Source organism: Chenopodium album, chromosome 12, assembly GCF_948465745.1.
Source record: "Chenopodium album chromosome 12, dcCheAlbu1.1, whole genome shotgun sequence".
NCBI classification, from domain to species: domain Eukaryota; kingdom Viridiplantae; phylum Streptophyta; class Magnoliopsida; order Caryophyllales; family Amaranthaceae; genus Chenopodium; species Chenopodium album.
The window spans coordinates 6445077-6470035 of record NC_137845.1 but is presented as its reverse complement, the minus strand read 5'-3'; the positions used below and the strand labels follow the sequence as shown (position 1 = coordinate 6470035).

General features: G+C 34.7%; 3 protein-coding genes across 3 annotated transcripts; 2 read left to right on the top strand and 1 right to left on the bottom strand.

Annotated features, from left to right (window-relative positions):
* The first annotated feature begins 1772 nt into the window (after positions 1-1772).
* On the top strand, positions 1773-7334 carry LOC145570739 (phosphoinositide phosphatase SAC2-like). Its single transcript, XM_081629888.1, has 15 exons — positions 1773-1955; positions 2655-2838; positions 2943-3108; positions 3203-3422; positions 3564-3640; positions 4249-4436; positions 4513-4610; positions 4859-4992; positions 5079-5207; positions 5726-5978; positions 6075-6196; positions 6286-6405; positions 6793-6912; positions 7019-7048; positions 7133-7334. The coding sequence occupies exons 1-15, from the start codon at positions 1773-1775 to the stop codon at positions 7332-7334; spliced, it is 2226 nt and encodes a 741-aa protein (XP_081486014.1).
* Positions 7335-8678: 1344 nt separating this feature from the next.
* On the bottom strand, positions 8679-10702 carry LOC145570165 (small ribosomal subunit protein uS2-like). Its single transcript, XM_081629182.1, has 5 exons — positions 10467-10702; positions 9754-10016; positions 9437-9634; positions 9118-9331; positions 8679-8969 (listed from the first exon to the last, which is right to left on the bottom strand). The coding sequence occupies exons 1-5, from the start codon at positions 10591-10593 to the stop codon at positions 8881-8883; spliced, it is 891 nt and encodes a 296-aa protein (XP_081485308.1). The 5' UTR covers positions 10594-10702; the 3' UTR covers positions 8679-8880.
* Positions 10703-12799: 2097 nt separating this feature from the next.
* On the top strand, positions 12800-24873 carry LOC145570164 (protein SLOW WALKER 2-like). Its single transcript, XM_081629181.1, has 17 exons — positions 12800-12901; positions 14226-14966; positions 15209-15284; positions 16264-16383; positions 17123-17198; positions 17364-17432; positions 17559-17639; positions 18925-18996; positions 19355-19447; positions 19646-19771; positions 20356-20439; positions 20596-20739; positions 22385-22474; positions 22740-22822; positions 22919-23299; positions 23542-23764; positions 23973-24873. Exons 2-17 carry the CDS (start codon positions 14234-14236, stop codon positions 24696-24698), a joined length of 3177 nt encoding a protein of 1058 aa, XP_081485307.1. The 5' UTR covers positions 12800-12901; positions 14226-14233; the 3' UTR covers positions 24699-24873.
* The last annotated feature ends 86 nt before the right edge of the window (positions 24874-24959 follow it).

Sequence of the window (24959 nt, the reverse complement as noted above, 5' to 3'; positions counted from 1 at the left end):
ATTGATGAAATCCATATACATACCAGAATGGGCAAGCAGTCATCAACTTATCAAAAATTATATATGTTGTCTAATTCAGTAGTTCGATAAGCTTATCATAATTAATAATCTAAACTTAATAACCATTTCTTTGTTACTTTAATATTCCTAAGTCTCCTACGAATACAGTATACAATTAACATGTAGCTACTAGCTAGGCATAACGTATGTGAGTTTCATAATTATTTTTTAAAAAATAAACTTTCCTTTTTGTTTTATTATTATTATTTTTTTATATACTTATTCACAAAGTTTTCATCAAATTATAAATGACCTATAAAATTTTATTTTTTTTTCTAATGTGGACCGTATGAAACTTTAACTTGGGGAAGATATTTACTAGTTAGACATATTTGTGGGTACATAATTAAATTTTATTTTAAGAAATATAATTATATATGTTGTATAATATTTAAATTATACGTGCACATTCTCAATAATGGTCGTTCTTTTGGTTGTAATTTTAATATAGTTCGATCTCCTTGAAGACAATGTTCTTTTGATTGAAGAAGCATCAAAATAAACAACGCTCTTTGGGAAGATGTAATTGTTTAATGGTTCTATACTTCTGTTTTCTTTTGGATTTGGTCCTCGTTTGCATTAATTTTTTTTCTTTTTATAAAGCTGAATTTTCGAATTTTACAATAATAACGAATTATAAATTTATAATTACCTACATTACCCATGTTATTAGGCTTAATGTCACTCTTCTAATTTCTTTTTTTTTTTGGGTGAAATTCTAATTATCTTCTAATTTGCAAAAATATAGGTACACAGATTTTCCTTAAAAAAAAAAAAAAAAGATGATTACCACAACAATAATCAAAGGCATACACTCCTAACTACATATTCGTCTATCTTTGTCATATCATCAATGAAAAGATTCATAATCATCCTCTTCCATCAAACCACAAAATACCTAAAATGACAATTTTTTATTCCTCAAAACTTTTACATTGTATTTAGATCATTTTCATCAAGTCATCAACATAATTGTATGATTAAGTATAGATCGACTATATTTCTTTACTTGAGTCATATCGATTATTGCATCTTTTTTTTTGAAGCAATCGATTATTGCATCATAATTGCGTGTATTATTGTATTAATTAATATGAACATTATTTCTTAACTAATTAGGGTAACTAGGAGTAATTAACCCAATAAACAACCTATACTCACAACAGAAAAAACCCCAAGAAAAAAAAAAATTAACCGAGTAACAATCATCAACAAAAAATAGGGATTCACTCTATTGAGTACTAGGTCAACAGTAACACAGTAGTAAGTAGTAACTACCTTTTGTCTTTAGAAAACAGAAAAAACTGAAAGGTACTTTATTTGTTGGGGTACTGTAACTAGTTTTTGGGATTTTGGGAACATTTTGAAAAAATCCAAAAATAATTTAGAAAACAAAAAACAGCTTAGTATTAAAGTGAGGCTAGTTCAATTGTTTTTTGGTGGGCGGCCTCTCCTCACTCTTTTTGCTTTGATTTCGTCTCCTCCTTCCACCCCCTCTTTTTCGTCTCCTCTCTTCTCCTCAGGTGCTCAACAACAATTCTATACTCTGACGCTTCGATTCGACGAGTAATCTTATCATCTTCGTATGTCACTCGTCGGGTTCTCCTCTTTATCAATTGCTTAGCATTTGATGTTTTTATGTGATTTTATATGAATCGATTAATTTGACGTCCTCATTGGTTTTTTATGTGGTTGTTTTCAGGCGCAGATTAATGGTTGGATCAGAGAGGGGTGAAGAAGAGGTGAATTATAGGTTCCGTAAATTGGAAGAAATGGGGTCAGAAAATAAAAATATTGATAATGGATTAAACGATATAGTTCTTGAACAAGGTGAGAGCAGCAATAGCTCTCCTCCTTATTATTTGGAAAAATTCACCCTCTACGAAACCATAAAGGTGAATTCTTTTACTACCTCCGTTTTATATAATGATAATCGTGTTTTAAGGTTTTGCACGACATTGTTGATGGTAGATGATTTGTGGTCAAGTAATATGAAATAGACTAATCTTGAGATTATTTTTCTTTTTTTTTTTTTTTTAATGGTCTTCTTTTTTTTGTTGGGTGATAATTGAATTAGCCTGCTGTGATTAGGATATGATCTTGATTGTTTTTGTTTTGCATAAACTAATTCATCCAGAATCCAGCTGTTGTACCAAACTCAATAATGGGTGGTAGAATGTTTTAAGAAAAAATTGAAAATTAAACCTTGTGCTGATGTACTCTAAACAAAGATGGAGGGTAGATACAGCGTTTTTTTGATGAAAATTGTTGTGCTTTCTATAATGCGGAACTAATATTATGCGAAATTAATTGTAAAAGGTTTAAAAAGGAATCACATTGAAAATGTACTTGTATACTTATTTTTGTATGTTGTATTCTTATTTTGTATGTTCTATTCTTATTGATGTCTTCAAGTGAATTAGGTAGGTTAAAGGTGCATTATTGAATGAATTTGGGAATTTTAGAATAAGTAAATTCAATTCAAGGGTTAGATTAGTGGCATTTTGTTATAATAAATCTTAGCCATGATTAGAAGATTTGCATGCATGAAAGATCTTTCGTTTAATATCTATTTCTTTTGTTTTATGAAATAGGATTTCTACATGGTTGGAAGAGATGCAAAAAGAGAGCATTGGAGAGTGTTAAAAATTGTCAGATCCAAACCTTCTGAGCTTGTTTTATGTGAAGATCCCAAAACTTATTCATATGAGGCATGCAAGAGTTTATTGGGCGCCATACGTGACCTCAAATGTGTTACCGATTACTACGGTATTGTAGGTAAGTCAAAACAAATGCAAATGAAATTACTTTTTTTTACAATAAAATCACTTTCCACGTATACCTTTCATCTTATATTATATTTTCTCTCATTTGACGTTTAGGTTTCGTTCAATTTGTGAAATTTTATCATATCCTTCTTATAACTGAGAGGAAAGAAGTTGGGAAGATTTTGGGTCATCCGATATATTCTATATCTAAATATAGGATGATTTCAATCTCTCAGTCTACTGCTTTGACGTATATGTATAATTCTTCAAAAGAGAATAGGTACATTGGTTATTTTAAATATTAACTTCTATATTTTCTCTTTGTAAAAAGTTATATCGTTCTAAGAAAATGATACAATTCATGTATTGAACAGGTACAAGAAACTCTTGCAGCTAGTTGATATCAGGGATAATTTCTTTTTCAGTTACTCATACCCTCTTATGCATAGGGTACAACATAATCTAAATAGTCAAGAAATGAGACTTTCTTATGATAACATGTTCGTGTGGAATGAATATTTAAGTTATCAAATTAGGGAGAGTCTCAAATTTACTATTTGGACTGTTGCACTAATACATGGATTTTTCAAACAGGTAACAATAAATATAACAATAATCCTATAAACAAAATTTCAAATTTCTAATTCATTATTTTGTTTCTTTATTGTCATTTTCAAACTTTCTATACATTTCATATGAAGTCTCTCGATAATATACCATATACATTTGTATCAGGTTGAGTTATGCACTGGTGGAAAGAATTTCATTTTAACCCTTATCGCAAGAAGATCATGTCAATTTGCAGGCACTAGGTTAGTTGTACATTCAAAATTTCACATATCTATTTATTCATGCTAAAAACTTTAATGTGTCTTGAATACATAAATGTCAAAAAAATTTAGGTATATATAATATATTGGAGAAAGTTTAGTTTGGTTCAAAATGTCCACTTGGAGTAAATTATTATGCTTAGGATTTTACCATTGAATTATAGAGTAGATATTTGTTAATAATCTTTTTAACATAAATAAAATAAGGGGCAGGGCTCATTAGGAAAATGATTCTAGAGTGGGGTTGTAGGGGTCAGGCCTCTACCATGCATGGCTTACCCTTGCCCACCAAGTGTGCCATCCACATTCATTATTGCCAATAACTTTGGTTTTTGTTTTATATTGTTCATATATGTCATGCCAAGACTTAATTTTTAGATTTTATGGCTCCTATATATATTAGAGATTGTTCCCTCTTTCACTCAAATTTCTACTGATTTCATGTATTACTATAACTTGCCATTTTAGTTCTCTTTGTTATTGACTAGATTGAAGGGCTAGCTTGCATGCACATCTTGATTGACACTTTAATATCTTATTGTTATTTCTTCTTACACTTTTGATCTTCTTTTTCTTTTAATCTGGCCTAGGTATGAGAAAAGGGGTGTCAATGAAAAGGGTCAAGCTGCAAATGATGTCGAGATTGAGCAGATAGTTTGTCCAATTATTAAAGGCAAACGCCCGACTGAATTCACTTCAATTGTGCAAAATCGGGCTTCCATACCTCTTTGTTGGTCACAAAAGCCTTCATTGTTTACTCTAAAGCCTGATATCCTATGTAAGTTCAATTCTTATAACTTAAATTTTGGCTCGTAATATTCACTAGTTTGACCCAAACTTCCTTGTATATGTAGTTTCAGAAGGCAACCACTGCTATGATGCAACACAACTTCATTTCAAAAATATGCGCGTTAGATATGGAGTGCCAATTATTATTCTGAATTTGATTAAGGTTCTTTGAGTATGACTTATATAGACATCCCGTTTAGAATTTGTTATATACACCCTGGTGTATCATACATCCAACTAACCTGAGGTTAGTTTTTGCTCTTCATTTGATGATAAAATAAAAAACAATCATTAAAATGGGAACAAATACCCTCATGGGTGTACTGTACATCCAGGTGTATATAACAACCTCTCCTATTGGCGGCTGTTGCATGAGAATATATTGTACTTATGAGGGCTCTTGAATTGCAGTCGTCCAAAGAAATCCACCGCGAATATCTTTTGCATAAAAAATTTGAGGAAGCAGTGGATTTCGTTAACAAGGAGTTGGATGTTGAGAATCAAGTGGAGTTTGTAAGCCTAGACCTCGATGCAGCCTTCCGAGAGTAATATTGCTTCCCTCTCTTTAATGTTTTGTCAGATGGCATCAAGTTACATTGATATAATGACAACTCTTCACTTTATTTTGCAGTGAGAAAACCGATGAACTGAAAGAACTTCAAGTTTTGGCTGAAAATGCACTAAGTAAAACTGGAATCTTTTCTTGTCAAATGGCTCAATCTGTAAACTATGAATCTTCACTTGACTCATCACATATCGGGTTAGTTCATCTAATCTATTATTTTGTATCCCATGGTAAATTAATGACGAAATGTTGTGATGAATACTACATGTGTAATCTATAAATACACTACTTTGCATTATAGATATATTTTCCGATATCTCGTATCTATATTCCTAATATACTTTTTCAGCAATATAAGTCTTCCTTATATTAAATACCAAGCCAAGAATCTTGACCTCTTTACTTTAAAACTTTTTTCATCCCCCTCTTTTAAGAATCAGAATTGGCTTTTGAAACCAGCTATAACTATATCGAGTAACACTTGTGTGGCCGGGGTTACTCAAGTAAGTTACCCTGACCGAATAATCTCTTACCGAGTAACCCTCATCGAACCCTTCAAGTAACCCCTGACCGAGTAACTCGAGTAATCCCGGCCACACGGTGTGGCTAGCCACATATATAAATTTGTCCTTTCATTTTTCATGTTTGATGTGTCTTGTTTGTTTGCGTGTATTGACTGAGTTACAAAATTTGTGATGTAGGATCAACTCAAGTGACAACAACAACATACATAACCAGAAGGGGATCATAAGAGTAAATTGCCTCGATTCTTTAGATCGCACTAATTTTGCTCAATATGTGTATGGCTTGGTTTCACTTGGTCATCAGTTGCATACTTTAGGAATAATTGAATCCCGAGATGAGCTCAACATTGAAGACCCTTTAGCATGTGAGTTGATGAACCTTTATCAGGCCATGGGTGATGCCCTTTCCCGGCAATATGGTGGGTCTCCAGCGCACCATAAGGTATATATGCTTGGAATCACATAATTCCTCATTTGCATCTCTTTCTTAGGTTCTTTTTCAGTAACATGTCAATTTTATATTTATGTTATATGATAGATATTCTCCAAGATCAGGGGTCAATACAAAATGACGTCGCAATTTCAAGAGTTGATGAAAAGCATTCAGCGTCATTGCAGTAATTCTTTCACGGATGGAGCTAAGCAACAGGCTATTGATTTGTAAGTAATTTTTTGGAAATCCTTGCAGACTAGCTTCCTATGCTATAAGTTAGCAGAAGAAAAACTTATGCGCATTGTTGTTTGCACAGATTCTTGGGACATTATAAACCTGAATTTGAAGGTGGTGAATTGATTCCCTGCGAAACAAATTCAGATCAGATTGACAAGTGTGGATGGATGAATTACACCTACTTGCATAACATATCCAGGTCAAGTGTTGTAGTTTTTTTTATTTATACCAATAAAACATCTGCTATCATTACTAGGCTAATGTAGGACAGACTGTGTGCTCACATTATTAATCGCCATTGATATGTTAAACATGTATCGTGTAAGCTTTTTCTTTGTATATTTACTTCGGAAAGATATTGCCTTTCATGAAGTATACTGATGCATAGCAATAATAAATAGGTAATCATAGTTTGTTAAAGGAAAAGACTGGATAGTAGTTTGCCAAGTTATTAAGGAGTGTATAATTTTGTCCTGCTGGTCAAGAAATTTGTGGTTTGAAAGCAATGTGGTTGATTGATGTTTTCGATTTAGTTGCAAGCAATCAGGATTCAGGGAAACTGATGTCCACTGTGATCGATCTGCAGGTGTAATCCATGCATCTATTCCGACTTTGACAGGCTATTGTTTGAAAGTGATGCTGATGAAGCTAGTCATCAGTGCTTGACAGGACCACCTGGAAGTCCTCAGCATGATTCGCAAGAAGGGTATGTTTGACAGAAATTCATGATTAAAAAAAATAAAATAATAAGGATTTGAACCTGCTGCTAAGGATATTAGCTTAAGGGTGCTAAGTTCATATCATATTTGCAGGTTTCCTTTGGTCGAGTTTCCTACTGGATCGTAATGTGTCTAGTCTGAATCAAGAACCAGAGCTTTGTTGAAGTTTTAACCGTTGAGGCCCTTTATTTTGTGAAAGCTCGGCAGAATGCAAATTCTTGTCATTGCCCTGGTAGAAAGAGAGGAAAGCTCTAAAGATCTTGTCATTGCCCTGGTAGAAAGAGAGGATCTATCTTCCTTTAAAGGAAGCAATTGTTTGGTGAAGTGTGGAGTGATATTCATCTTATGCAGGCGTCTTTGTACCCTGGTTCCACATACACAGTTTGTAGTTCCAAATACAGAGAATTGAAGGTATAATATATATACAGAATTGGAAGTATAATAGAAAAGACAGAATAGAAACATCTCAGATTTTATGTACTCAGTATTATACATTTCATATCAAATTCTCAAGTCACATACTTGACTTATCAAAACACAAAAGATTTAAAGTCCAACTTTTGGGCATATACCCATTACTAACACAATTGTTCAGGTCTGGCATCTGAATTAATCAGAAACCCAGATGCTAAGATGGCTTGCTTCACATTTCATACCCAAACAAACACTGATCAATAGAGGCACATTTCAGATTTCACGCACTGGAAAAATAAATTATCACATTACATCGCCGTTATTTTGGGCATCATCTACTGCCCTGCCCCTAAGGCTTTTTGTACCAACACATGGATTGCTCCTCCCTATGGGATGAATACATGATCGCAAAGTCATCATTATCCCAGAGAAGGGTTGAATCTTATTACAGAAAGATGCTATGGAGTACGAACATCTTGAAAGAGCCAGTTATATCCAGAAGTTATGTTACAAGACAAGAGGAACACAGATTCTACATATTTTGAACTTCAGCAAAATAGAATTAGAATATTGTTTTTGCCATGTTTGCATACATTGATCGTTCTTCCTTGGATAAATTTTACTGTCATACAGTAGATGTGTAGTGTAATGATCACTTCTTGATGTTTTATCATTTAATTTAAAGCCCATCAAAAAATACAAAGTACCCTTACATTGTTTCAATACTTCCCAATTTGGCATAGCATACTTAAGTTTGCTTCTGTATAACTACATTAATGACATCCAAACTGTACTATTGCACTTGGCACTCCTATTCCATAATATAATACCTAATTCTATGTTCTCAGTCAAACCGTAAGAACCACTAAAATTTTCACCAAATATAAACACAAAGCCAAGTGAGATGTCAATAGGTTGGCCGTGTAGTTCTTAAAAAAAATTATATAAATTTTGTTAATACGGAACCTAAGATACGGAAAAGTATACCAGAAATATTTCATGCCAAGGTCTTCATAGAGCAATACAAACTAATGGTGAATTTTGGGGCAGCCTGCCAATAGCCAGACACCAGTATTCAACTGTGCAAAGTCTTCAATAGTAACAAGCACCATTTTTAATTGAAAAAGAAGCATCAATCAGATTACATATGCCAAGAGATAACTAAGGAATTTGATCAATCACGAAAACCAGATAGAGCACAAACTAAATCAGTTAGAGACTTGGACATGGACAGAAGAGAATCACCAAAAGAGCATGTCCTTATAACAATTACTATGCAAAGAGCAATTACTATGCAATAACACAGCATGGAACAAAGCTGAACATTGGAACAATAATATAACGCAGAGCACTATCTGTTGAAAATTATAGATCCCGTTAATTGGTCGAAAAAAAAAAACAAAAGATAGAGGGTAAAACAAACAGAATTTGCCCTTCAACTAACCATCTACATCTAAACTCAACTGAAAACTAGAGCTCCATTGTCTGGCTTTCCCAACAGTTTCTGAAACAAAAATTTCAAAACCCACAAAAGGCAAATCTTACTCCCAACCAGTGGCTGGTGGAGCATCTGGGGTAACAATAGGAGCTCCAGGAGGTACGACAGCCTCTTCCCATCCATCACCGGCAGCTGCATAATAAACATAAATTAATTACACCATAGTTGCATAAAATTCCTAAAAACAAGTAATACATGCAAAAGTACAATGAACTTAACCAATTAAGATTGTCAATATTTATTTAAGCTACACAAGCGTAAATTGAAGAAGCTGTATTACCTGGAACTGCAGCAGTCCAATCTGCAACAGGAGCAACAGGTGCAACTTCGGGGGCAGCACCCCATTCCTGAAGTGATGCCCATTGATCAGAAGGAGCAAGAGCAGTCATTGCACCACCACCGTATTCAATCTGGCCAAAATCAGCCACAGGAGCAACTTCTTCCTCTTCCTGCTCCTTGGTTTCTTCAGGTTCCCTGTAGAAAAATAGATCAACCTGCACAGAACAGCCAAACAATGATTAACAAACAAATAGGGGCAAGTAAAACCAAGGTAGTCTCAAGACTAGATCCATGTTGCTGAAGAAAAGGGGCTTCTGTACCATGACGTCCCATTGCTGTCCTGGGCGGAGGGTTCCACGCATTTGCAACACCATACGGGCCAAGAGCCAGAATAAGCAACCAATGCTGTGCTTGCCTTTGTTGTTGGCAGGGATACCAATGTCCACGTAACGCATGGGAGAATCAGTGTCACAGAAGGCAATGGTGGGGATGTTTCCAAGGGCAGCTTCCTTAATAGGCTGTAAGACACAGAGTTCAGAGAAACAAGTTCCCACATATAATTCGATCAGTACATACAAATCACATACAGAAACCAAAACATAAAATCAAACAAAATTGAGAGAATTCCGCAAATTACTTGATGATCAGTCCTGGGGTCAGTAAGGATCAACAGACGGGGCTCGCAGAAAGAGGTCTGAAGCTGGTTAGTGAATGTACCAGGAGTATGCCTACCGGCAATGGCGTGAGCTCCGGTGTACTGAGCAAACTTGAGGACAGCCCTCTGACCATATGGTCTAGCAGATTGAACAATGATATCCTGTGGGTTTTCAATTGCAACAATAACCCTAGCAGCCATTTGAAGCTTTTCCCATGTCTTAGCCACGTTGATGATGTGAATTCCTATTCATAACCATTCGATTTCCACATGAACAATTATAATCAATAAAAAAAAAATCGATGTAAACGAAACTCCTCTTAATCCCTTTATTATAATGAAAACCCTAATCGTTGATTAGACATTCCCGATGAAGGGAAAAAAAAAAGTAATTTCCAATCATCAAACCAATAAACACCATAAACTCAAATAACCCAATTGCTAAAAACGTAAAATTACAAACTTTGAATGAACATAAAAACCAATTAATCATTAGAAACTTTGAATTACCAGCGAAGAAAATCCCATTAACAGATCTCCAATTATAATCAATAATTTCCCATCATTTAGATGCATTATATTATATGTAAATCATATCTATTTTCAAAATAAATCTAACATTATATACCATCAAACAAAAAACATAAAACCCAGAAATTCAAACAAAATTCAGAGAGAAAAAAAGGATAAAATACCATCAGAACGGCGCTTGAAGACGTAACGTTCCATCTGGAAGTCACAGTTTTTGGTACCGAGATGAACATCGGCAGCCAACATCATCTGAATGTCAGCTTCTTTCTGGGTTAATTGCTTCGCCGCCATTATCGATGATGCTCGAGAAAAGCTCGAAGCTTCAGTGAAGCAGAGAGAGGAAGAGAGAGAAGAGATGAGAAAATGAGAGTGATTCAGGCGAAGGCGGCCTTTGTTTGTTTATCTTAGTAAGAGGGATGTGGAGTGGTAAACCCTAGGGGTTTTATATCATCACTTCTTGACCCATTTTGGTTATTCGGGTCATTCCATTTATATCCGGGTCTTTATTTTTAGGGGTGAACCATCAATATTAGAGGCCAACCCAATTTACCTAAAGATTATGAATTTGATAGTTTTTTTTGACAAGAACTTGATGATTATTTTGTTATGTTAGCTTAACTTGGCACTAAAGGTGATCGAGTATGGCCTAGCCCGTTAGTCTAACCCGATCCAATTCAAAAATAGGACGGGGTTGGACAAGTTTAATAATACAATTTTAGTTAAAAACTCGAATCCGGTCTAAAAAAAAACCCGTTATGGCATAACTAGCCTGCTATTATTTTCGGGTTTGGGCATGAGATATAATGTAAAGGCCTGTCCAATTTTATGATCACCTCTACTCGACACATAAAAAAGTTGATTAATGTGATAGGTAAAGTGTGTTGTTTTGGGGGTTGATAGGTTCTTTGTGTTTGATTGCACGAGCCTAAACCAACAGCATAGCACGGACATGTAAATGACATAGCCTAATAACGCTTTTATCCCAAGTTTCAATTCACTTCCAAAGTTCATGTAGTTATCATGTGAACTATCAATAACAACGAGAATCATTAAATGTAATTATAGGTTAAATTGTTAATGTAGCATGATATACACCAATGGATGGTAGTTGTTTGCATTTAGTGAGAGAAGTTGTGCAAAAGCCTGTATGAATAAAATGTATGATTCTTAATATAGGAATGATTAAATAGTGATTAAAACAATACAGACCATATAGAGAATTTCGCTTTGTGAGTCAAATTTTTAAATTTAAAACAAAAATATGCTAAACCATGTATAAAATATTTAAAAAATTATGTGATAATGAAATAGTCATTTTGAATTATGTGTTAATTAGTGTATGGTTCTAGTTGGTGTTTAATTAAAAAAAAAGAGTATTTTGTCTTACCAAAAATATAATCATTGTTGATAAATCATAATTTTAACTAATTGTCTACTTCCAAGAACGAAAATCCCTTTCAATGTCCTCCTTAATAATAAGAATATTAAAATAATAATAATAAAAAAATAATTAGTTTTATTGTATGATCCAAGAGAATCGAGCACATGACAATTGATCAATAGACTAGATATATCCTAAGATAAAAAAACGAGAAATCACATCTCTTTCTTCTAAGTAAAGTATGGCATAAAAAGTCATAAGACAAATTGAATGAATCACAACAAGGTATGTTTAAGGATGAATTGAACAAATGGTAACACTAGAAATAAGTTTCAAAAGCTATCAGTACATGTAATAACCAAAACTTTTCATTAGGAGCTAAGTTAAATAACAAATTGGATAATGGATATATGTAGTATATTATTGGTTAATTATTCACCACTATTAAATACCGATCCCTAAATATATGTACATAATTTTACCATCAAGCCATCGAGAAATACGTAGTATATAAAATAAATAAAAAGAAAATTTGTCAATAATAAGCAAACCTTTGCTCGATCTTTCCAAAATAAGCAAACCTTTTGATTAACCCAGAGTAAGTTGACCTTTATGGGGTATTTTCTCAAAATAAGTCATGACCAGTTTCTTTTAAGTGTAACTTTTTTTTTCAAGATAAAAAAAAACCCTTAATTTTTTAGATACCCCTGGAGGATGTGGTTTGTGCGGTGGTTGGCGGGGATGGGGGTGGAGCGCTGGTATGCGGTGGTTTTTTTTTTTTTTTTTTTAATACAATTTAATTAATCATTAAATATAAAATAAGAAAAAAATTAATTAGAATTAGGAAAAAAAGTGACCTATTTGGTAGGTTGTAAGTTATTTGACTTATTTAAAGAAAATACTCAATAAAGGTCAACTTACTCTGGGTTAATCAAAAAATTTGTTTATTTTGGAAAGACCGAGCAAAAGTTTGCTTATTTTTGACAAATTTTCCTAAATAAAATGTACATAATATTTTTTTGGTGGTAAACCCTAAATTCTAATTTTCTTCAAAAAAATTCCTTTGACAATTATACCCTTTTCTAATTTTCATAATTTCACCCGTTTTTCCTTCAAACCTCAAACTACTACAGCAAACGCTGCTCGCCTCACACTCGCCCCAGGCCTCCGGCATCCGTCAGTTCGTCCGAACGTCCAGCATCCACCTTTCAAATTCAGGTAACTCATTACCCATGTTTAAATTAGTTCTTCTCCATGAGTTGTTGGGTTGATTTCGTGCTTAAATTAATTGTTTTTGTTATTTAATTTATCAAATTAGTGTTGGTGTTGCTTGAAATTGATGATTTGTTATATATTCTACACAATTAGGGTTTCAAATTCATGGGAAGTTGTATAATTCGCCATTTCTGATTTTTTTAGTTAGAAATTGATATTATATTGGGCATTGTAATTGTTTATGGAGGTGGGTTTCCGAAGTTTTGTTGTAGGAACTGATAATTTATCTCTTTTACTGCTATGACTCTATGAGTAGTATTGTAAGGGATGTTCTTTGTTTAGCCAAGTCTTGTCGGAGTATGTCTTTTACTTTTGTCAAAAGGAGGGGCAACCATGTTGCCCATTGTTTAGCTGATTTGAGTCGTAGTTTCGAGGGGTTTCGGGTTTGGTTTGATGAGTGCCCACAAGAAGTGCATGCTGCAGTTTGTAATGATTTAGTTTCTTTGCTTGATTAAGAAAGTTTAGCTTTGATTTGTGTCTAAATAAAAGTTTATGTTTGTATAATTAACTTCGGTATTTTTGAATTTTGACTATATTGGATTGTTTAATCTAATTGAAATTATGACTTAATTTTCATAATGAAAAAACAAAAAACGTGTGATATAACAAATAGTCCCAAAATGCATCCTCCTCCTCCACAAAGTACTCCTCCTCTATCACAAAATCATCCTTATGCGGTCAATGGGTGACGATTGATAGGTGACGGTGACACATCACCCATAAAATCCTAGATCTGCCATTGGATGCTTTCTGTAATTTCTTCTTTGAAAACATTAAAAAATCAAATTCATTAATCCCCAATAGTATTATATACTGCAGTTTGTTTGTGCATTGATTTTTCTGTTGTGCTAAACTGTCAGTTTTGAACTTTGTTGCAATAATTGTTAAACAGATATTTGGAACTTGACATTGAAATTATATCTTAGTGTGGGATTTTTGTATTTGCTGGGGAAATATGTTAATTTGGTATTGGACATGATTGTTCAATACTTAATGATAATTCATCACTTAAATTTTATGCAAGGGAGTGATGTTACAGGTAGGAAGATGAAGAATTGGGTTTTAATTTGAATGAGTTTAGCTTAAATATTGTAATTTTGCAGCTGTTTGATGTTTTTCTGGTTGAAATTTGCTTTGCTCATAAAGTGTTTGTTAAAATGTTGAATTAAACATTTTAATGGTGTTTTTTTTTTTAGTTTCTTTTCAATTTGTAATTGCACAGTTGCACTTGTAATCCTAAAACTTTATTCTTTTTCATCTATTGTAGGTGTGCTTATGGGGAATCCAAAGACCAAGAAAAACTCCCAAGGTGAGGATGTAGGAAGCATCCAATCAGATGTTGCATCATTTGCGTCTTCTCTCGGTCTTGCATCTTCTCTGCCCTCGTCTGGCTTCAATGATTCTGATTTCAGACCCAAGAAAAAGAAACCCGAAGAACCGAAGAGTTCGTCTAAAACTAAAAGCCCTATGTCCCGAAAGCCCCAAAACAAGAATCCCAGTACACAAAAACCCCAAAATCAAAAGCACCAAAACAAGAATCTCAATGCCCAAAAACCTAAATTCAATAATGACCCGAAAAGTGGGAAATTTAACAAGAATGACAATGTTTCCGCTGCTAACAATAATATTAGTAATAATTATCAGAAATCTTTTGACAAGTTTAAGAATCTCCCAAAACTTCCGTTGGTGAAAGCGAGTGCATTGGAGACATGGCATGTAGACCAAGGGGAACTGGAGGAGAAGGTGATGGGTGGAGCAGAGAAAAAGAGGGTGGAAATGGGAAATGGTGAGGAGTGGAAGAGTGTGGTGGCAAATAAGAAGGAACTTGGAGAGAGGTTATTGGCACAATATACTTTGGATTATGGGGCTTCTAGGGGTCAAAACGGGGATATAAAAATGCTTATTGCCACACAAAGGTCTGGAACTGCTACTGATAAGGTTTCGGCTTATTCGGTTTTAATTGGTGATAACCCAATTGCCAATATGCGAGCACTTGATGCACTTCTTGGTAATTTTTTTGTTCACTACATGCTTCCTTTATATACTGTATTAATTTCTGCTTTTAACTTTTTGCTCAGTAGTCATATTTGGATTTTTGGTAGTTTGGTGTAGTCCATTGAGTCGCATGATGCTGTCTTGCTATATTTTTTTATAAGTAAAAACTACATTTTAAAGGAGAATGGTGTTCTAATGCATTGTTGCTTCCAATTTTAACTGCTTCATATATACTGGTGTTTTTCTCCGTTGCAGCAATGGTGACATCGAAAGTTGGGAAGCGTCATGCACTTTCTGGCTTTGAAGCTCTTAAAGAGCTGTTTATACAAAGGTCTAAGTCTGTTCTTTGGTGTCCTGAATCTTCTTTAATTTCCAAATATGTCAAACTTGATGGAGCTGCTCAACTAGAATGTGTTTGTTTATTGATTTTACATATAATCATGTTTTTGGAGTATTTCACAACCTTCAACCGTTCAACTTTATCAAAATCTACCAACAAGAGTTGGCTCAAGTGGTAAGCAACTTGATGTCACTTAAGGGAGGTCTCGGGTTCGAGCCTCACCGTATGCAGAAATTCTTGTTGGGAGACTCACCCACCATAAGCCAGGTGTGCTACCCGAGTCGGATCCGGATGTAGTCGGAGCTAAGCTCCGGTGAACCGGGTGGGCATCCTAAAAAAAAAACTTTATCAAAATCTTGAAGACCTCATCTGGACCCTTCTAAACTTTTTAGCCCTACTTTGTATTGTGCGAACTTATTTAGAATGGCCCTTAGCTGAACTATTATGAACTTATCAGCTCTTATTCTAAATTTAATAGACCTGGAACCTTATATTTTATGGCAAGATTAACAGGGCCTTAGATAATGTTATGAGGAATCAATGAAAAATTACATTCTATCTCATGGCTTGACCATAGAAATTAAATCACTTGAATGTTACTCTTGTTATAACTCAAATTAAGTTACTGTTAAATTGTTGTGATTTGTTACACAAAGTGTAACTGTTCACTCTTTTTTTCCTTTTTAGAGGCTGTGCTTATTTGACAGAGGGGGGTCCCAGACGATTGACTTCTGAGCTTAGTAGAGAAGAGTTGGGATACCTCTGGCAGGCTTTTATCCACAACCTGTTTCTTGGTTCTTTCTTTGATACTTGTATATTATCCATTGGGCTCAATGTCACTTTCCCTTGACACATGCTTATAGATTGTTGTTTTTAATATGGGTATGGAATTGCCTTCATCTATGTCTAGCTTCTGAAATCATTTTAAGTCTTATATGCTCAATGTAGTTGAAAACTCTTTATGTTGCAGTCTGTTGCCTGATCGTAAGTTGAAGACCCTTATACAGAGGCCCCTCAGCCATATCCCCGAAACAAAAGATGGTTATTCTCTTCTGCTGTTCTGGTATTGGGAGGAATGCTTGAAGTCAAGGTATCTTGTCTATTGCTTAGTTATGAATTTATGATTGGTTTAGAGAAAATTTTAGATGATATATGTACAATTTTAATAAGACAAGAAAATTGGAACATGGTATACCTCAGTGATTTAACTGCTCTTCCATGGCCTAAACCTCAAACTGGAACAACTTGGCCTGAGCTTTAGCTCCTCTTATGACTTGTATTGTCATACATAGTCAATTCTACTCAACATATGCTCCTACTACAATGAGTATGCAGCTGTAAAAACGTGTTGATTACAATGTTGAATTGGTATATCTAGAAGTTGCTTATAACTTCTTCAGCTCACTATATTTCATTTTTTTGTTTTAGTTTCCTTGAATGTTAATTTTTAATTATTCACAATTTACTTCCTTTTTTGGGCGGGGTGAAGAAGGGACGGGAGGGATCCTCATTTTATTAGAATATATAATTACCAAGCTAAATTGAAAGATAACACATGATTGAATACATATAACTATATAAGCTCTTATCATCAATCAAAATAATTTTAGGAAAATTACCAATATGTTTTAGGACATTAATTTATTATAATGATTATCAGCGATAAACATGTTATCGAATTGACTTATTCTAGTAGAATAAAAGACAGTCATCATTAGGGCATGAATAACTACCACAATTTATAATTTAGCCATGGACTTATGAATCCATTATCTTATCCCCCCTCATCTTATGTTCCCACTCTTACTTTCATTGGTTTGTCATGCTAGGTATGAACGTTTTGTTGTTGCTCTTGAGGAGGCATCAAAAGACATGTTGCGTGTACTTAAAGACAAGACATTGAAGGTTAGGGGTTTTAGTTGTTTCTGATTTTTCTTAAATTTTTGTATCCGCGTTCTTTTATCTTCTATCACCTTTATTCCATTGGGACGCTTTATTATCAGATAATTGTTATCCAGATGTGTAGTATGTATGTTCTATAATTTATTTGTTTTCTCTTATTTCATGTAGATAATGTATGCCCTGTTGCGGAGTAAATCAGAGCAAGAACGGAGGTTGCTAACTGCTTTAGTCAATAAAGTAAGCCTGCAATGATTTCTGATGAACCAAACTTCATTTCTCATAGTCACTCAATACTCATGTTGAGCTTAGAAGAACTATTATATATTTGTTTGACATCTTTTTCATTGATTTGATGATTTACAGCTAGGGGATCCTGACAGCAAGGCTGCATCAAATGCTGATTATTACTTGACTAACCTCCTGTCTGATCATCCAAACATGAAGGTAAAGCTGTTTATAATTTTTTTCTTACATGACTAGGCCTTGCTTCCTTTTTTCGATGATAAGTGTATTTGCTTTTGGAACAAGTATTGAGAACAAGCTTATCTTTGTTGTTCAAACTAAACAAACATACTAGAAAATAGTTGGTAAGAACTTATTATATATATTTTAAATAAAGATGAAAATACAAAAGGCCGGGAAAAGGATCATAGTCAAAGAAGAGTTATCCGGAATAGGAAGTTGCTTATCGATTCTCAAATGCTGAAGCCTGAACACCTAATGTGTACTTAGTACTTTAGTAACTGTTCAGATAAAAACATTTCATGTAGTTTCTACTATTTTGCAATGCCCATGGTTCACCCTCTCCTTCCTCCCCCCTTTAACTTGTTTCTCACTCGTGTTTCTATCATTTCTTATCTTGAGCCCGAGTAATTCTCTGCTTCCTATTTTGTTCTCTTATCATTTGATTGCTCTTAGAGGGTTTGACTTTTCACGTAGTCTGCCTCTTCGTATTTGCAGCAGTAAGACTAAGCCCTCACAGAGTCACAGATGTAACAGCCATAAGACCCTTTCCCCACAGATTTCAGGCAGGACAACTAAGGCATAGGTTAGGGTATGACTATGGTTGATGTTAAAGTAGAATCCCAGTAAACCAACAATTTTGAAAGCTGCCAACCTGAAGTGTAGAGATATTGTATTTTTTATTCATATTTTATGATTCTAGTACCATTAGCATGAGCAAATGACTTAAACTCATGTTCTCTAAACTGCATTTAGATTAGAGAAGTTGTATTAGAAGATAGTTGTGAAAGTTGTGGCTTTAAAACATGTGTGGCCAATGGAGATGTTAACTTGAGTAAGCCGTGGTTCATCACCCAAAAACAGTGAGCCAATGTGGGTGTTTAATTTTGTATCACTGTTTCTGATTCTGGCTGGAAAATCTCAGTTATTAAATGAGGACAAGTTTCTGCAGATCTAATTGGTTAGCCTAATACTCTACTGGTGACAATATTAATTTTAACTGTTTCATGGTGTTGAGATGTCTGACAAGAATCTACATACTAGCAATTATCTACTTGTGTAGAAGTTCTACACTTCTTGAGACTTTTCTCTTGCATGTTTATGTATTGTTTAGGTCCATAAGATACTTAGAATTTAACTGAAATTGTTGTTAATGTGTTTGTAATTTACTTAATTGCTCATGCTATCTTTCAATTGACTTGTGAATTTGCATCTTTTCTTTGCCTCACTAGATGCCTGAAAACTTATTTTCTCCTTGCAAATTCAGGCTGTGGTGATTGATGAAGTGGACTCATTTTTATTCCGGCCACACTTGGGGTTGCGTACCAAGTATCGTGCGGTATGTCTTCCATCTACTTGTTTGACTAAGTTTACCTGAAATCTATACCTCTAGTTTGTTTGTTTGTTTTTTTTACCATGATATCATAGAACGTGAGTAGTCTGGTTTCTAATTTGTTATTTGAAGCTCTAAATAGTGAGACTTTGGACTTACTAGATGTTGTCATGTTAATACTGTAAAAATATGAATTGAGCTCCAAGTCTCTTGAGAATTGGTTGTACTATTTTTCCCTTGAAAATTGGTTGTACTATTTTTCCATTATGGGTCGTTACCTTTATCAGTGCAAGTTATATTCAGCTAGGGAAGATATGGCAGAAGTAGGAAGTTATTTCTAATCCTTGTCTTTCCTTGTTTACAGGTTACTTTTCTGAGTAAAACCCGCCTAAGTCACAAGGGGGATGGGCCTAAGGTAGCAAAACGTTTGGTAGATGTGTACTTTGCACTATTTAAGGTAAACATTTGCTAACTATGTAATGTTTTTCCCCTTCTGCTATAGCAGTCTAGTTCCAATCTGCATGATTGCACTACTAAATGTTAATTTTCTTGTAGTTCTTACTTAAATCCCCCATCCCCCACACAAAAAAAAAAAAAAAAAAAAACTTCATGCTTTTATATTTATTAAATTGCGGATCTGGACTTTGAATTTCAGATACTGATCTCCGGGGCAGCAAATGGTCAAAAGAATGATGAAAGTAAAGAGACAAAAAAATCAACTAATGAGGACAATGATTCTCATGTGGAATTGGATTCACGACTTTTATCTGTTCTTTTGACAGTAAGTATTCGAAAGAAGTGCCAGTGGTTGGCTACACAATGTTTACTTATATAGTTATATGTTTAAGCATTTTTATTATTGGTCTGCTTTCACTTTTTATTTCCCGGTATTTTGAGGGTCTATCTTATTCTTGAATCTTTGAGTTAAAATTTCACTTGCAAGTCAGGAAACTATTGCTCATTAAACTGACTTCAATGTTTTTATCATGTTTTTTGGGTGAATATAAATGCTGCTGGCTTACCGCTTTGGTTGTTCCCATGGTTGTCAAACTGTGAAATTGGTTGTTTCAGTGTTGATGCTTGAATGATGAGCATTTTCTGAGTAACTAATTGCGTATCTCAAGGACTTTTAGGAGGCTAAATATTAGAGACTTGGAGCTCTTAATTGGTGGCTGGCATTGACGTTCAGTTTATTGCTGTTTTGTGGAAATTGTGTCAATAGACCCACAGTTTTACTGTTCTCTGCTCAAGATCACAAATGCTTCTGCTTGATTATATCTTGTGCTTCTTTCTGTATCTAATTTTGGGTAGTTTGGACTTGCTCACTTGTCCGTTAATGTCACACGTTTTTTCTGCTCTTCTCAGGGAGTAAATAGGGCATTTCCATTTGTTTCTGGGGATGAAGTAGATGAAATTGTTGATGTCCAGACTCCAATGCTTTTCCGTCTCGTAAGTTCATAAATCCACTTATATGATATTTAAAAATATCATTATCAATTTATCATCTTGTGTTTGTCTTTTCATGATAGAAACATATATAATTATGGTAGACTTTTCGCAATTTGAAATATTTGTGTCAAGATTTAAAATGTCACTACTTTGCAGGTTCATTCAGAAAACTTTAATGTCAGTATCCAAGCATTAATGCTTCTGGATAAACTTTCTTCCAAGAATCAAGTTGTCAGTGATCGTTTTTATCGTGCTCTGTATGCAAAATTGTTACTTCCTGCCGCTCTTAATACCTCCAAGGTAGGTGGTCTCATACTTTTTCTTCAACTTCAACGCAAAACTGCTTTTATACGCCTGGATGCAGCCTATTTTCTATCATACATGCCTCTGCTGCCTCGCGCTCTATTTAATCAACTTCTTGTGATCTGCTGTTTGAATGATGAGTAGAGACTACTGACAATTAACATTCGACTTTGAAAATCATCACGGGGCAAACAATATTTGCAAAAGTTAGGCAAAGTTCATTGGTCTGTAAATCAAGCAGAGTTTCCCTGCGATATCGAGGTCTTCTATGATTTTGGTTAACTTTTGAACTGGTAGCCTTGGTCTTTAGCTTGTCTTCTGAGTAGCCATGAGCTTCAGTTAGACATGATCTCACTCATGTATACTTTGGTTGAGCAGAAACCGAATTGTGTGAACTGATTTGCTAAAAAAGAAAAAAAAAACAACCTTATGTAAGATGCCTTAGGTAGGCCATTTTGTTGAGAAAGGGAAAATTGCTTAGAATGGACTGTGGTGGGATACAATTGCTAATTCAGTCTGGTTGCAGAGAATTTTACGCCTTTTTTAAGGTGTCAGTGAATTAATTTGGGGCTTAAGGGGAGGTGGAGATGAAAAGTTTTCAAGAAAAGACCTGGAGCTTTGCAGTGGCAAGGCTAATTGTATGAATTATGGTTTAAATTTTGTCATGGGCCCTTCAAAAGAATCTATGAAACTCATCAAGTTGTTTCAGTAAATTAAAGCTCTCAGTTTTCAGTGGAATCCTTGCTGTCTTGCTGGCAAACATTTGATTTTCTGAAATCTCAAGCGCTTCCAACACATCATCATAAGCCAAACCCAAGCTGGAAAACATGACCTATATCCTTAGAAACTTTATAAGAACTTACATCCAATTGTAGTCGAGGACATGCTAAGGAAAAAAATTGCCTCGTATGTAATACTGCATAAACTTCTTTTTTTTTGTTTTTTAAATAAAAATAAAATTGTGGAGCTATGATTGTATTGGGTTAGCTTCAATTGGAAACAATCTAGTATAGACAATAGATGTGAGCTTCGGTAGGCATTGGGGAGACGCTGACAAACTCTAAAAAAGAAAATATTTAAGAGTGGTGAAAATGGAACCATGAGAATGGAAGAATGCAGCAGGTGATGATTCAATTGATTGTGAAAATCATTTTTAAGCCTTTTCAGTTTTTCAAAACCAACAATGCCTTTGAAACTGCGCTCGCCCTAGGAAGGGTTTTGGGAAGTTGGATGCATGAAATCTTATCCCTAAAAGGCTAAAATAGCAAAGAGATTTCTTCAAGACCATTGATCCAAAGGCCACTGTGTGCTACTTTATGATGCTCATATGTAAGTAGTGCACAATTTAATGATACGAGGAATTTCTTTATTGCCATGAAGATGGATAACTTTGTCTATGCATGTGCTTGCCAAATAGTGATGCCATAATGATTTGATTTACGATACATTTAGCAATGCATAGAGGTCTTGTTCCTCATAGTGCTCTATTGTTTTTGATTTTGAGATGAAACCTTATATCTTATTTCGTTGTATCATCTCACAAGCATACTTATTGGATAGCCTCAGAATGTTGAATACTTCATAATGTCATATAGTATTTATGTTACTCAAAGTGACTTTCTGGTTTTAATGTGTATTACAGGCAGAAATGTTCATAGGACTACTACTAAGAGCTATGAAAAGCGATGTAAATTTAAAGCGTGTAGCTGCATTTTCAAAGCGTCTATTACAGGTTAGCTATTAGTTTCACTGATTGTTTAATCTTTTTATTTGTCTCCTCTGAAGCTCCCTTTACATTGAAACCTGAGTTCCCCCAACTCTGGTTCTGCTCAAAACCACATTCATATGGGGAGTTTCTCCAACTCTCTTTCTCTTACTTTACCATCCTATGTCTGTTTGACTCGTTCAATGAATTTCTGAGTTGTGAGAGTTGCCTTGCACTGAATGCTTTTACTTGTCTGCTCAATAAACAAAGGTTGACTCTTTTACTCCTGCAGGTTGCACTTCAACAGCCACCTCAGTATGCTTGCGGGTGCCTGTTTCTTCTCTCAGAAGTCCTCAAATCAAGGCCACCTCTCTGGTGAGGATCAGATTTTGTGTCCTTATCCTGTTTTGTTTGTAGAATATTGCATTTCTTAAGATCTAATTGAGATACTTGTGATGCAATCTGATGCAGGAATATGGCAATTCAAAACGAGGCAGTAGATGAAGATCTTGAACATTTTGAAGATGCTCCTGATGATACCGAAAATATACCTGGTACTGAAGCTAATTTGCCAAACAGTAATGGTGGTGATGAACAGGGAAATTCTGCCGAAAATGACATTGAAATGGACTCAGACAATGATTCCTCCGAAGACGAGGAAGTTTCTTTAGCATATTCTTCCGAAGATGTGTCAGATGAAGATGAAGATTTACTCATGAAAAAGAATGTTGAGAGACCCCAGGAATCTAGATCTAGCAAGTTGTCTGAGAACAATGGAAATCAGCTTGAGTCCTTGACCAAGCAATTACTTCCTGGTGGATACGATCCTCGACATCGAGAGCCCTCTTTTTGGTATGAATTTTGCAAATAATCTAATGCTTTTCTTACGGTTGCAATTATGCTGGTATATTCAATAACAATCTTTGTGATTGCTAGCAGTGAGCCAGTGAGTATTTCCAGTGTAGTTGAAAATGACAAGTACATGTTACTTTGTTATGATGCTTTTTTCTCAATTTTTTTTTTTTTTGATTATTGATTGATTGTCTTTCAATTCCATTCCTCCCACTATAATGCTGATGTAAACTTTTCTACAGCAATGCTGGCCATACTAGCTGGTGGGAGCTGACTGTACTGTCTTCTCACACTCACCCATCAGTTTCAACCATGGCGAGGACTCTTCTATCTGGAGCAACCATCGTCTACAATGGAAACCCATTGAATGATCTATCTTTGACTGCTTTTTTGGACAAGTTCATGGAAAAGAAGCCTAAGCAAAGCACATGGCATGGCGGTTCTCAGATTGAACCTGCTAAGAAGGTCAGTGTTTTAAGTTGCACCTAAAACCTACTTATCTTATTCTTGACTTGGTAGAGAGCTTGTTAGTTTTTTCATCACTTTATGCATTTTTAGTTTAGCTACTTCATACTTTTCAGTGAGTTTTAGTTTGCAATAATTCTTATAAAAGTTTGATGTTTGGATGAAGTAATGGTGAATTAATTGGTCTTCATTACTGATTATCGTGCAGCTCGACATGAACAAGCATTTAATTGGGCCTGAAATCCTTGCATTGGCTGAAGCTGATGTACCCCCAGAGGACGTAGTATTTCACAAGTTCTATGCAAACAAGATGACTGCTTCAACAAAACCGAAGAAGAAGAAGCAGAAGAAGGGGGCTGAAGAAGAGCAAGCAGCAGAATTATATGGTGGTGATGATAGTGACAATGACGAGATTGATAACTTGTTGGATTCCAATGATCCTCCCTTGGAAGAAGATGGAGATTATGATTATGGTGATTTAGACAGGATTGCCAATGAAGAAGATGATGATTTAATTGGTGATGTTAGTGAAAATGAGATGGACATGGACGATGGTGAAGCTGATGCCCATAGTTTTGACTCAGGTGATAGTGATGGTGTAAATGAAATAAGTGATTTAGACGATTTGAGTGATGATGATATCAAGATTGGTGACATGGACGATGTTAGTGATGATGAAGTTGGTCACGATGCTCCTTTGTCGAAGAAGGGAAGGAAGAAGTCTTCAGCCTCTCCCTTTGCTAGCCTTGAAGAGTATGAGCATTTGCTGGATGATGGTGATGATGATGGTTCAAGGGAGGAAAAATCAGACGAGGAAGATAAGGTCGAGAAGTCACCAAAGAAAAGAAAACACACTCGGAGTGACAATAACAAGAAAGGTAGAAAAACAGAGAACAGGAAACACAAGAAAAAGAAGAGCAAAACCCATAATTAAGGTGCTAATTTTGTTCTATTTAAAGCAATCTTGTAACTTCATCTTATAAGTTTGATAAAATTTTGCATATTAGATTTTTGAATTATTTCCCATGAATATGAAAAAACAAATTTCAATTGAAAACCATCATCTACCAGTAAAGTTTTGTAACTTAAAGAGGTGAAATTACTGAAAATTTTGTACTATTATCAAGTAACTTAAAGCTCATCAGTTGTTTTAAGTAATGTTGTTCAATTATCAAGTAAGTTTTAAGCCTCCTCA